We start from the raw sequence: 14,235 nt of genomic DNA on the forward strand, positions 1-14,235 counted from the left end.
TCAGGCTTCAGTAAATGTGTTCACCCACACGCGGCTGCAAGCAGGAAGCGCTCAACAACCATCTCTCTTTTAGGATGCTGTGCTGCTGCTGCTGCTTTGCTGCTGCTGCTGTGCATAACTCATTATGTCTCCCCCTATGGCCTTTGCTTCATTGCTGGCCTGTTCTTTCCCCCTGGTTAACAATGTGCCCACTAACCTGTAAACAAACACACAGACAGTAATTACAAGAGTGAATACCTCTCTTATCTAACTTCCTGTCGCACACATGTACACAAAAAAAGAGGTCACAGAATGACCTTTTATCTGCAACCAGGGCTGCAGAAAATGTACTTCTTAGGGGAATGTTAGAACTGGCTGAAGCTCATCCCACGACACAGAGAGGAACTGAGAGTCCGAGGACTTGTGTGCTGCTTGCATGGACATGTATTCACGTGGAGATATAACCTGGTATCTCGTGATGTTGAAGGTGTGAGTGGCGTTGACAAAGCTTTCTGTTTCGAGCTCTTGACCTCGACCCTCTAATAATGACAACATTAAAATCAGCCTTTCATGTTGTGTGGTAAGGTAATGTATGGCAACACTGACCTCAATAGAAGAATACTTAATTTAACTTCTGGGTTTTTTCTGACACATGGACAGATATGAGTAATTAGGAAGTACATCAAACATGAGATGATAAGCCAATGACACGTTTGATTGTAGGGATCACTTTGGTTGATATTGCATCCATCCTAGATAAAACCCTTTAATGACAAGCAGGGGGCACTGGCAGCAACACAGGGGACTGCCCTGAACCCCTCTCAGTTAACTAGATGCTAATGTGAGCCAAACAATTCCTTTCAGCTCCCATCAGCTTTCCTGGATAACTGATGAGTCTGCAGTGAGCAGGCCTCTTCTCTTAATGATCCTGATTCTGTTAATAGGAAGCTAATCCACAGTGTGTGTGAATGTGCACGCACGCACACACGCACGCACGCACACACACCCACACACACACACACACACAGCTACAAACAGACACAGACAATTAAAAACTCAGAATCCCTTCCACTGACTGAAACTGCAAGTAATTCACGCTGTATGCGAATGTAGGTCAGGTCCTGGTTAAATGAAACATAATAAAACAATTTTCACTTAGTCATGCCTATTGTAATACAATCAGTCAGAGAAAAGCTCAGTGTTCAATGGATAGCTAGTTATATTGTGTGAGATGAAACAGCCGAGGGAAAGGACACAGAGCTCATTTGACCAATATTCCCTTACCGCATGTGCCCAATTCAAATAATCACCTATTTTATTTTCCAGCTTCAGCCACAGTTGCCTGGTATGACCTCTTAGTGCTGGCCAATGAACAGGCAAAGTTAGAATTAGAATCAAATGCTAAAATACTATAATTTATGTTGGTTATCTGTAATAAACTACAATCCCATAATGCAAACTTTAAACCATTCATGATTAAGGTATTTACTTGTACCCTGATTAGGCTAACTAGTAAAATGAGGTGCAATGTAAACAATGACACCAAATGGTTGAAGAAAAACAGCTTGAAATAAATCTAAGTAAAGTGATACCAGTAAAGTAAATAACTAACTTATGTCATGATTACGTTACAAAACATTTCTTTACCAAACAGATTTCTGTATTATAAAGTAAGCAACCATCCAGGTCAGAGAATATCTAGAGGAACTAACTCAAAGGCATCGGGACTGTCTTGCCTTTGACAAACAAATGTTTTGAGAGCCATTGATATTTGACTTGCTTTTCTGTGGACTGATAACTCAATCAGCTACATTTATTAGAGTTTAAGTAATGTTCACACTCAATATTCTAGTTTGCCGAGTTAAACTGCTTCACCAAGTATACGCAGCATTATTATCGCATTACTGTGTTGACAAATTCACACTGGCAGGCCGGCTCAAGGAGAGCACAGTTACTATGTGACAACACAAACACATGAACTCAAGAGCCGGCTGGCAGAAGAAAAGCCTGTGAGTATTCTAAACTTTAATAGTGCTTCATATATTGTTGTTAAAGAAGGGAACATATGATTGCCTTATATTTTTCTCATTGTGCCCAGACAGGACTTAACATGTTTGTATTGATTTTAACAACTAACACTTTTTTTAAAACTATACATTTAATACTGCAGTAATGTTGACAAAGCAGATTCGAAATGCATAGGTTTTATTTAATTTTAGACAAGAAGAATGTCACACAGGTTAAAGTTACAGCCCTATCATAACCCCACCAGGTAACTCTTGTGATTTAATTAATCATTTGTGGATGCATTTATTTTCCCTTTTCTGTTTTATTTTTTATTTCATTATTCTTATCATTTGAATGTATTCCTTCTAATGCAATTGTGATGTCCCTTTTGGCTGTCGGTCTGACGCCTCTGGGTTATCGAGATTAAGATCAGATAAACTCAACAAAATGTAATATTTTTTAAATACATTTTAACCATTAAAACTGTTACCTTTCCTTCATATGTTCACCTTCCTTAGTTCCTGTGGGTCACTGATTAAATTCTAAAATCAACCTGTGTCCAAGAGGTAGATAAATTGTATTTTCCTGCGCTGATGGGATGGAAATACAGTTGGGAACCACGAGCGACCTTTGTAACATCGCTGTGAATCACATTGATCACATTAATCCTTAATCCACAGTAGCATGACACAAGGTGACACAGAACGCATATGAAGTCAGTGAGAGATCTAGTTTAGGGATGGCCTGAGGGTATGAAATCCAATGCACATCATCTCATTCCGTCTTCATTATTCTTCTGGGTGGATGAATGCTGGAAATTATTATTCCTGAATACATTACCTCCAGTGACAGAAAATGCCAACTTTTCATGATCCCTCATTTACCAAAATCAATAATAAATAAACTTTAAGAACTCACAGCTTGTTTATCTGTCTCTGTTTACTTCCTGATTAAGTCCTGACGTCTTGGAGGGCAGTCTGAGCAGTCAGGAGAGGACACTGGCTGTGCTGCTGGAACAGGCCTGCAGGATCAAACAGGAGGTGGCAGTAGGCCTGCAGTCCGCCCAGGGCTCCGAATCACATACTGACCATGACACGCATTGTCAAGCAGCTTAGCATGGACATGCAGGTATACAAGTGGGTAGATGATAGAGGTTAGTGTCGTTCTACGAATGTTCGGTAGCCTCTTTTGTCTAAAATATCTTCTCATTATGTGGAGCAAGTCATTGTCCATCTGTGTAGACTTACTTTTCTCATCGTCTGTTCTTACATCTTCTCTCCTCCCATCATTTTTGATGTGCAGCAGCACACACCCGGACACACTCACACACTCTCGTGCCCACAAACTCACATCTGATTTGATTACACCTGATAGAATGGTGCAGCGTCTGCCCGACTCCTCGTCAACATCAGCTGTGGACATTTTGTCTGGATAAGCACAGCATAATTATGATGTACACATCTGGTTAAATAAATACTGCCAAGTTACACACTAACAAATGAGTGCTTGGAGTCATTTTTGACTGAGCAGAACATCAAGCCACATTATGATAACCGCCTTATAGAAACAGAGTACAAAGTGAAATACACTACTTCATTGGTGCATACCAAATAGCCATGAACATGATTAGAGACATTATCTGAAATATTACATGAATGCCTAAGAGCTAATTCATTCGGCACATGAAGAAGTAATAAGCTACGGCGTGACATGCATATGCTGGTAAATCAAATGATGGTGAGGAAATGTCTGGCAGTTTTTAATGATCTTTTTCAGTGAAGGACATAATGATAGTTTTACAAATATTGTTTTTTTTCTCAGCATTAAAAGCAGGGACAGAAAGATAATTTACCATTATTTTCTATTGTCATCTTTACTTTTCTGCCAGGTTCCAAATCAACTATATTATAGAAATACAAAATGTGTAAATTTCATCAGTATTTTACTGCTGATTGGCATACACCTGAAATAGACAAATAGGCTGTCTTTGTTCTGAGCAGGCCCTGGAGAGACAGATCACCCAGCAGGACTCCATCACCTCTGGAACCGCAATGGCTGTTCAAAGCCTGGACCAGAAGAACGTGGCTGGCATTGGAGACCTGAGAGGCAGAGTAGCCAGGTATGCACACCAGGTCGAGGTCAAACAATGTCTGCAAACATTGACGTACAAACTGTTCAGAGTGTTAACAAATACAGCAATGTAATGAGTGCCAAGTGCTTGCACCTTAAAACGTTCCTCCAAAGCATTATTTGGAGGGATTATACAATTATTTAGACCCAGGTCTGGTGCACAAGTGATTTGACGGATTATCTTCTCTCTGCTTTTATTCAATTTATTTGCTCTTCCTCTAATGAAGTGCAACTGTATAGCCTGCATCCTGTCTGGCAGCTCTTCACAGTCTCACAACTTCCAATCCGCCTCTGACACTCCCACACTCACACATATATGCACACGTTCATTATTTCCTTCTCACCACAGTGATAGACGGTACAGTATAGGCTTGAACACACTCTAGCTGCGGATTATTTGGTGTCTGTGCAGATCAAGTTTATTAGATTGGATTGCTGAAGAGATTCGTCATCATTAGATTGGTGTTTTTGCAGTGTGGTGACCGAGGCTGAATTATTTTAAACATCCCTGGGAATAATGTATGCTCTCATTAGACCGTAGATGAATGTTGTGGACATCCTATTTCACAGATGGCCTACTTCCTCCATGGTGTTTAAGAATTCAGTGGTAAGAGGGGATATTGCTTATTATTCAACAAACAACTGATTTATGGTCCAATAAAAGCAGTAGGAAAACCTCAACTACTCAGCCAAATGATCTGTTAATCATAAATAATCAAGCAAGTTAAGGGCCAGTAATTTTTGATAAATTATATTGTTCTGTGAAACCCTTATGGATGCACTGTAATGGCATAAAGGGGAATAACCCTCATTTCACACTGGGCATCTCCATAATTAGTTCTTAGCTTTGGTTGTTGAGCTTGCGTTGTACAAATATTATATTGACATGAACACAGTAACCCCATGATAGAGAAGGAGAAGGAGAGTTTGTACTGTTTTAGTGATGGCATCTTAAATTTAGCACAGGAAGGAAGAGAGCTACATTACAACGCTGACAATAAGAGTCATCATATTACATAAACTGAACAGAGAACATATTTTTCAGAACCTGCTGATTGTGTTTGGTGATACATTCAGTAAACTACTTGACTTATTTGATTGGTTGTTATGTTTGCCTGTGGTTTTATCAGTAATTCATTAATAGATGCAAACATATCCACTTATTCATTCAAATGGATTCATTCAAAAGGATAACAGATTACTGCTAAGGATTCATCAGCTCGCCATTAGATCGCCTTGGAAATTGCTCATGAGGGCATCTGTCTGATTTCTTTCCAATCTGCCCGTTTGTCTACCGTCTGAACTGCATGTGCTTCATAAAGCACCTTCTCCCTGTTGTCTCCAGTCTCCAGCTCATCTCCCTGATTTTACACTCCCTCCCATTCAACTATCCTCATTCAGTGGTCCCTCTCTGCTTCCCATGTCAGGTGTGATGCCAGCATCGCCAAGCTGAGCGCTGACATGAGCAGTGCGGAGCGGCGGGTGATTAGACTGCAGCAGGAGGTGGCAGAGCTCAGGTCAGCTATGGACGCACGGCTCAAAGAGCTGCACGTCAAGGTGAGCAATGGTGCGCAAATGATGACAAAGAGTATGGCAGCACTTTAAACAATAATAATAATAATAATAATGCATTCTGTTTGTAAGGCACTCTTCATTCAATAATTTCAGAGTGCCACAGAGCCAGTACATAGTTAAAATCAACTATAATAAAAAAAATAAAAAAAATAAAAGAATAGTTGACAAGTCATAAAACTCAACTCAATGTCATAAATGCCTTCCTGAATAAAAAGGTTTTTAGGCCAGTCTTAAAAGAGTCCAGTGTCTATGTTGCCCTATAAACCACACTATATACAAAGTATCCAAACACCAGTGCCAAAAATAATCTCCATCAGTCTTTAAAAGTTAATTCTTTGATACACACTTGGACATAACATTATTCTTCATCTGTGTCCTACTCAATACATTAGAAGCACAAATATCTGTAATATTGCAAAGCTTAAATGTACATTGCATATTTGTAACCATAATAGATGCATATATCCCATGAAAATTGCTATGACATTTTCTTTCAGACATTTATGGTCCTCAGAAAATTAACCTAATGAAGTTGGTCATCCCGACTCTAGCGGCACCGGCAGGTTAACCCTTTTTTTGTGCCATGTCTCGACATCTATAAAATGGATTACCATGAAATTTGGTACAGGCATTCATGGTTCCCAGAGGGAACAACTCCTGGATGGATTGCCATCACAACTTTGTTCTGACTTCGCTTCACTTTTCATCATTCACCCATTCAATTTGCCCAATACTTTGGAATATGTCCAAATCTCTGCACAACCTGAGCTGTACTTGGGTTTTTTACTAATTAGAAAGCGTTAGCATGCTAACACGCTAAACTAAGATGATGAACATGTTAAAACATTATAACTGTTCAACGTAAGCATTATCATTTTGAGTATTCTGGCAGTAGCATTGAGCGCAAAGCCCCTAAGTACCTAAGTACAGACTCAAAGCGAATCTGCATTGCTTAACGCTTTATCTGCTTCTCATATTTCTTAGATGATGCCGTATTATACTAAGTAGCAAAGTCTACAACCCTAACCTAGTTCTTACCTCACTATCCTGAGATAGTGTTGAGTCTGGGGTTCATTTGAATACTCACATTTAAGGAATTATGTTCTTGTGTGTTAATTTATTTTGGGATAAAAGGGCTATTACATTTATTTAAATGCTTCTTGCATAAAGGACATACTAATCTGGCAATATACGCAGGGGGTGTTTGCTGTTTACCCTAAAGAGGATGGCTGGCTGGTTGGCAGGTGAGTTGGAACTTACTGCCGCTTAGTGAGACTGCATAGCCTTATCAAGTAAAGTCAGGGGGCTCAACCACACACTCTAAAATGAGAAATATGATGTGAAATTAATTCAAACAGGGATTTCAAGATCTCTCCATAAACAGCTTTTACTGCCCTTTAGAGTCACATTTTCTTTACAAGATAAATATAATACAAACTACAAAAACACTGGATCAGGACAAATGTTACAATACTCTCCATCACTTTACTAAATCCAAAGCCAACCACAACTGCCCTCAACCACTTTCACTTCACATTGAGCCTGCACTCAGTTGTGTTGGTTGCACAGGGGGCTAAATCATTGTGATGGCAACACATTAGCTGTGGAGCAGTGGTCAAGCATGGGCCATAAAGATAATTGAAAAAGCAGAGAAAGTGGGTCACCACAGTTACTCCCAGGAGTTGTGCAGCAGCTCAATCAACTCGACTCAGCAGAAACTGCAGAGGCTAAAGATCAGATCATCGAGCCGGCAGCACAAGATGCTCCAACGTCACGTAACATCATGTGTTTGTGTGTTTTCTTTTTCCAGCTTCATCATGTCCTGTGGAGGCTGGAGGCCTCATTGGCAGAGCATTCCCAGGAACAAAAGATCTCTACCGCTGATCTGCATACACAAGTTAGACTACTAGACACCAGGTAATTAGGCCATTAGTTCAAGAGGAAGCACAAACCCCAAACACCTGGGTTACTTCAAATGCCATGTCATGTATTAGCTTGATTTACTATTGTGTTTCCTCCCAAGGGCTTACATTGGTGCACAGTGGTGCTTCTGTACATTAAAGAGCATCATTGGCTTAGTCTTCCTGTAAAAATGTCAGACACGTATGTTGACATAAGTTTTAATTGAATATGTCTTTATAGACGTGAGTTTGCAATGGTTTCTTTTGTATTCCTCCAGGCTCTACTTTCTTGAAGACTATACTGTTTTTCAGTTTGCTGCTTGTGATTGGGAAATATGGAAATCTTCTCGGCTAATTTGCCTTTCAGCAGCACGCCGCAAGAAACAATTGATGTTCCCTTTTTCATTCTGCCCAGACTCAAATATAGTAATCTATGAGTTACTAATTGACTTATCAAATAATATCCCAGTCAGCCCTAACTCTTTATCTCAGCATTTTAGTCATGACCATCCCAACTTCTGTTCCCAGAGGCAGAGAAAAGCTCCTAGTTAAGTTGATTTACTAATCCATTTGACAAATTAACTCAAATGGCAGCAATATACAATAGTGCATATAGTTTTACTATGGTGGAAAATGAGAAACATGAATGATGAATATCCTCTATTTGTTACTATAGTATATCTGTAATGGAAACAGGGTCACTGATCATGTACAAATAGATGAAAAGCAACATTGTCTGTGTTTCTGAGCGAGGTAGATGTGGCCTCCTCCTGGCTTTTTGTGAAACATCAAAGTAAAACCGTATCAGCTCTCTGACCACCTTGTTTATTTAAGATATAATGATCTAAAACTACCAATTTTGTTAAAGGCAACTTAAGCACATTATTCAGTGCCTCAAAAGCAGAACAACTTGAAAACCCTCCTCTGTGATGCCTACACACCTGACATCCAATATTTGGGTCCGTTGCCCAGTTACTTCTCCCAGTTAGTGCCACTGACAAACAAATCACACATGCTTAGAGTTTCAGATAAGCTCAAAAACACAACCACAATCAAATCTCAGCACACTGGCCATTTTACAATAGGGAAATTATTAACCTCCATGGAGACCGGCAGATTCTAAAAGCTCATCTAACATGGAGAAAATCAGCTGTCCTGTTGTCTAGGCTCTCTAGGCCAAACAACAGTCAACATTAGCCAGATCAGCCTGCCAGCTATTACTTTATAAATGAGGTGTCTCTGTTGCAGCGTGCCTGAATAGACACATTAATTTGAAGCAGGAGGAGTCAGATTTGTACTGCAGGCAAACAGACACACAAACAGTCCTGGCATTTGCCTCGTTGTTTTTCTCATAGAACAAATCCCTTGAATTAGGGGAAAGAAAGTCAATTGAATTGAGTTTCCAATATGTTTAATATATAAAATAAAATGTTGATGAGACACTGCCTATTGTGTGTTATGTTACAATACAGCCCCACATCATATTTCACAATGTGTCTAAGGTAGCTTTCTGAGCATCTGAGACATTTTAACATTGCTGTCCCAATAGGCTTATGTGAGTAATGTGACTTATATACAGTTATATAAATGGCAACCCAGTCTAAATATTACAAGGAGGAGAGATTTGTTTTGCTCCCCCAAACAAATAGTGTTCAGAGCTACAAAAAGGCCATAAGATCAACATCAAGTGTTTCTTAAGTGTTCATGCAGCATCATTCCACAACAAGAAGAGTTTGTGTGTCTCTAGTCCGAAATAGCAGCAGCACTCAACCTCAAAGTAACCATGTTCTGCTGAAGCATTGGTTATGGAAACAGATACATTCTTAGTCTCGAGCCAAGCACCAAGTAGTGCCAAGAAGGAGCTGTATATAGCGGGCCTACATTTACAGTAAGCATGTCAAAGCCTTACTGCTATCCAGCTATAGTCTGAATACACTTTTAAAACATGTATAAACTAATCTAATATACTAATGGCCTTTTCAGTGTCTAGTTTGAAAAGAATAAAATGCAATTTGCAGTAATTTTCATCTGTCACTGCATTTTCAAACAAAAAGCCGACTGCATTTCTCTTCTTGCTAAAGGCTGATGTCTTTGCAGGATGTCAGGTGACCTGCAGGAGGCCAAGGAGCAGGCGGATTCGCTGAGGAAGCGAACAGAACAACAGTTCAACAGCTTGGCTCAGACTCATGCGGAAAGCAGCCAGCAGCACCGCGCACAACTGCAGGACAAAATGGTACCGTAGCATCAGTCAGTTATCATCAGTTTGACCAACAGTTCATACAATTATGTCCACAATATTAACATTCAGGTAATAGGCAGGCAATATTCAGATATTCTGTATCTTTGCCTCTTTGCTTTTTCATGCCTCTACATTAATTACACACGTACAGATACAGTAATCACAAGTAATATGGTTATGACTTTGGAAAGCTTTCGCAACTTCTTCTGACTGCAAATTATCTTTTAGTGAAGCAGTGCAGATAATTACAAAGCTCGGCTTAGGTTAAGCACATGCGAAAATACTGATGAAGATCATATTGACCCATGTCTTTTCCATCTAAGGGCTCACTTAATATGTCCACATTGAGGATTAATATGTCCACATTTTTAACCAAACCTTTTCAACAGGCATGATTTATGCTCCTTGGTAAAGCTCCCTAATAGTACTTTTACACAAAAGTGGGGATGTCTCCGATTTCAACAACGACAGTCAAATATCTAGGCTTCATTTCTGAGCAAACATCCATGACCTCTCAAAAGCTACAGGCTATATTGGTTAAGCTGTTACCTTACAGACTGTTGTTGCTGATATTATTAGCTGTCCAACCAGCTTCCCATCCGCTCAGGCTCGCTGACTCATCTTCAGACGAACTTTGATGCTTTAAAATTATCACTCCTTAATCACAGACTAGTTTTAAATGCAGAAAAGACCAAGTACATGGTATTCTCCACCTCCACCAGTGACACCAACGTTCCTGACATTCAAACTTTAAGTGTCAATCACGCTACTCTCGCTGAGCTTTATAAATATTTAGGAATTTGGCTTGACAGCGGACTGTTATGCAAGATTCATATTCAACATTTGACTCAAAAATAAGAATCAAAATGTAGGCTTATTGTATAGAATTAAAGGATGTCTGACTTCTTCAAAGCATAGAACTATTTTGCAGTCAACCTTCTCGTCTGTCCTTGACTCTGGAGATATTGTGTACTCTCATGCAGCCCCATCAACCCTTCAGCTGATAAACCCTGAGTTTCATCGTGCATTACACTTTATCACCAAGGACACATTTTAGACTCATCATTGTTCTCTGTGTCACACGGTTGGATGGACTTCCGTACAGCTGCACTGTTGAAGCTACCTCACATCTCTTATCTCATTCAACAATATAGTGTTTAAACTACAGTGAATACTTAACCTTATAGGTATCCTCCGTGGTTTCAAGTACTATGCTCATTTAAATTAAAATGCAAACTGCCCTCAGAGCTTTCCACTGAGAGAGTTTAAAGCTTTATTGTCTGATGTTAGTTTTTTTATGATTCTTGTCACTGTTTTAATTCCTGTTTACTGTGTAGTTGTGTTCTCTGTTTTGCTGATTGGGTTCTTGTGAATGTTTCTTGTTCTCAGGTATCTCTTGAAAAAAAGATTTTAATCTCAATGGCACCGTCTGATTAAATACAAATATAATTAAATGTCACAAGCAGCACCTTGACATCAGGATTAAATACAATGTTCAGGACCGGTCACATGAGGGTTAAAAACTGTCACGCAGTGCTGCGCGTTTAAAATCTTAGTTGTGTGTTATGTATTCAGTTAGAGGCAGATTCTAGATCAGCTGTCCGGCTCCGTGCTCTGGAGGCCCGTGTAGAGCAGCTTGAGGCCCGGCGGGATCAGACCCACCGCAGTCGGGCCGATCAGCTGAAACGCTCTGAAACCACACTCAGTAAAAGAGAGACCTCAGTGGAGAGCAGCCTTCGTTGTGAGCTGCAGCTGCTCAAACAGGAATACCACAAAGGTGGGTGATCACTGTCTACAACGAGCTGTCACTAGAGAGTAAACACACACATAGAGCACATATGCATGTCAAGGAGAAATGCACATGCAGGAAAGCTTCACAAAAGAGTCTGAAAAAGATCCTGTTCATAATTAGTGGCATGACATTAATATTTACTAATATATATATATACTGTATATATAAGGATTATTAGCTCCTAGTCGTAAATGCCAATGCATCTAATAATTAAATTAGACAGATGTGAGCAACAGCTGTTTCAAGCTACCACAAAGCTAATAGGTCATACATAGGAATACCTCCGGGCATCGCTTTGACATCCATCCCCATCTCAGTGTCCATTGGAAGCTCATTTACTGGAAGCTCTGGCAAAAGATGTCAAACCTTCCCCATTTTCTAGAAAACGTCTTTCAGTCTCCAGCGCTTATTAAAGTGTAGACAAATAGAAAAGGGACAGAGGCTTCCTCCAGTAAATAAAATCAGGAGTGAACTGCTCTATAAATCATCACTCATCCACCGCTCTCAGTGTAAGAGTCATCCATCCATTGCTATATTTTAAGTATAGGATGGAACGATGGCAGGAGATGGTATTAGAGGGGAGAAGAGTAATACATATTTGATGAATGTCGTAAATATTCGTGGCAAGACAGGCAGCGGGCAGTCAGAAGAAGAAGAAGAGAGATTTAATATACCATCATTGTACAAGAACGTTTATCTCTCCATCTCAGACACCGGCATACATTATGGAAAAAGATATCCATTTCCGTCAGTATGCTCTTAACTACCAATGAAGTCTTGATAACTGATTGTTAACTTTAACCAGAGATCAGAAACACTCCTCTGTACTCCCTGCTTCTCTTTGGAACAGGGTTCCTGGCTGTGCATGACGCGATTGAGTCCCTGAGGCAGATAAGTGACATCAAATCCTGCCTTGACAAGGAGAAGCTTCAGAAGGATATCAGGGATGTCTGCAGCAAGCTGGCTCAATGGCGTGTGACGTAATTAACTGGAGAGGAGCTCTTTCACACCTATGATGAAGCAATAGCTTGAATAAAACTCTTTTCAAACCAAAAAGCATGCCAGTCAGTTTGAGTTTCATCACTGGCTTTATTCATATCATATTATGTGAGCCCACAGCGATATTGAACTCAATCACTATTTGAAAGTCAGAGACATCATCTTGTAATATGAAGTACAATCCCATTTGGAACTTGATTACACACAGACCTGTCAAGGACATTTCCTTTTTTTTGAATTAAAAAAGGTAAGACGATATATTTTCCACCATTTCAGTTTATCTCACTCCTCCTTTTTCCCCCAGATTTGTCACTGGAGATGAGAACACTATGTAAGATTGTGAGAATGTTAATGCTTTTTTATTTTTCCAAATAGAAATGTAATAATATATATTAATGTTCTCTTATTATTCATTATATATACAGGTGCACACACTCAATGTGATTAAAAAAAGAAGGTAGTAATATAATTGTCTGTAACATTGCATGGCCATAGGATATACCATGAAATATAATTTGCCAATCAATGAAAAGGAACTGTTTGTGAATCTGAAGGTGTTGGATGACTTCTAGTATGAAGAAATATAAACTGATTTATTAAAATTTTAATTAAGAAAAGCTTTTGCCGAAACCCGGGATCGAACCAGGGACCTTTAGATCTTCAGTCTAACGCTCTCCCAACTGAGCTATTTCGGCTTTTCTCGTGTAGTGTCAAAATAGATTATATTTACCTACTCAAACCTATTTTGAAATATTGTAATGTTCGCACAGTCTTTTTCACCTCACAGCCATCATTAGGCTGCCTGCTCGGCTTTACTCTGCATTTCGCCTTGGCTCTACGGAGCTTTATAAGCTCAGTGTTTTTACAGACTTAAAAGCTCTCAAGCCTCACCTCACACTACAAAGAAAGGAACAGCTAACAGGTGAACATAGTGCAGCATCCAATCATAGCATCTTAAGAGAGATGTTTAGTTTCTCCCTCAGGGCTAGGGAGACACTAAAACAAAGCTAAAAGAGAGTAAGTGTTGGACTTACAAAACAAATGGTAATGTTGTTCGGCCACTGCTCGACATTTGCTAACAAATTCGCCGTACCGATTTTAAAGGTGACGATATGTAAGTGTTCACAACTTGTTTCCTGATGCCCTGAAGTGGTCAAAATATGTTAATGGAGGTTCAGATTTTGCAATAACACAAATGTATAGTAGTATAACTTGTATTCTTGAGTACGATAAATAACATAAATACATTTAGCCTATAAATATGAATACAAAGAAAAAATAAATACATGCATAACTAAATACATAAATGTATATACCATAAGCATCACACACTTTACAGGAATGTGATGTGTTTAGACTAATACACAGTATGTTTGAATACGTATGTAATACTGTAAAAGTCAATGCCATACAGGGAATTTAATAAATGTAGATGACGTACAGTAACATGCATTATTCCTGCCGTGTTTATCAATTCAGTTATTTAGTGACACTTTAGTGACATTTTTCGTTTACACCATAAATGTGAAAAGGTGACGATGGCCAGTACGGGGGTCGAACCCGCGACCTTGGCGTTATTAGCACCACGCTCTAACCAACTGAGCTAACCGGCC

The 14,235-nt window shown here is 39.4% G+C and overlaps 1 protein-coding gene and 2 non-coding genes across 3 annotated transcripts; 1 reads left to right on the top strand and 2 right to left on the bottom strand.

Annotated features, from left to right (window-relative positions):
• The first annotated feature begins 2,207 nt into the window (after positions 1-2,207).
• fam81b (family with sequence similarity 81 member B) lies at positions 2,208-12,607 on the top strand. Its single transcript, XM_034540840.1, is given in 9 exon segments — positions 2,208-2,251; positions 2,942-3,058; positions 3,060-3,114; positions 3,987-4,105; positions 5,544-5,673; positions 7,502-7,608; positions 9,690-9,825; positions 11,407-11,608; positions 12,474-12,607. Coding segments are annotated over 9 exon segments (1,044 nt in total).
• Positions 12,608-13,244: 637 nt separating this feature from the next.
• Positions 13,245-13,317, bottom strand: trnaf-gaa. The gene has a single exon. It is a non-coding gene; the product is annotated as a tRNA-Phe (tRNA).
• An 844-nt stretch (positions 13,318-14,161) lies between these two features.
• Positions 14,162-14,235, bottom strand: trnai-aau. Its single transcript has one exon. It is a non-coding gene; the product is annotated as a tRNA-Ile (tRNA).

Source organism: Cyclopterus lumpus, chromosome 9, assembly GCF_009769545.1.
Source record: "Cyclopterus lumpus isolate fCycLum1 chromosome 9, fCycLum1.pri, whole genome shotgun sequence".
NCBI classification, from domain to species: domain Eukaryota; kingdom Metazoa; phylum Chordata; class Actinopteri; order Perciformes; family Cyclopteridae; genus Cyclopterus; species Cyclopterus lumpus.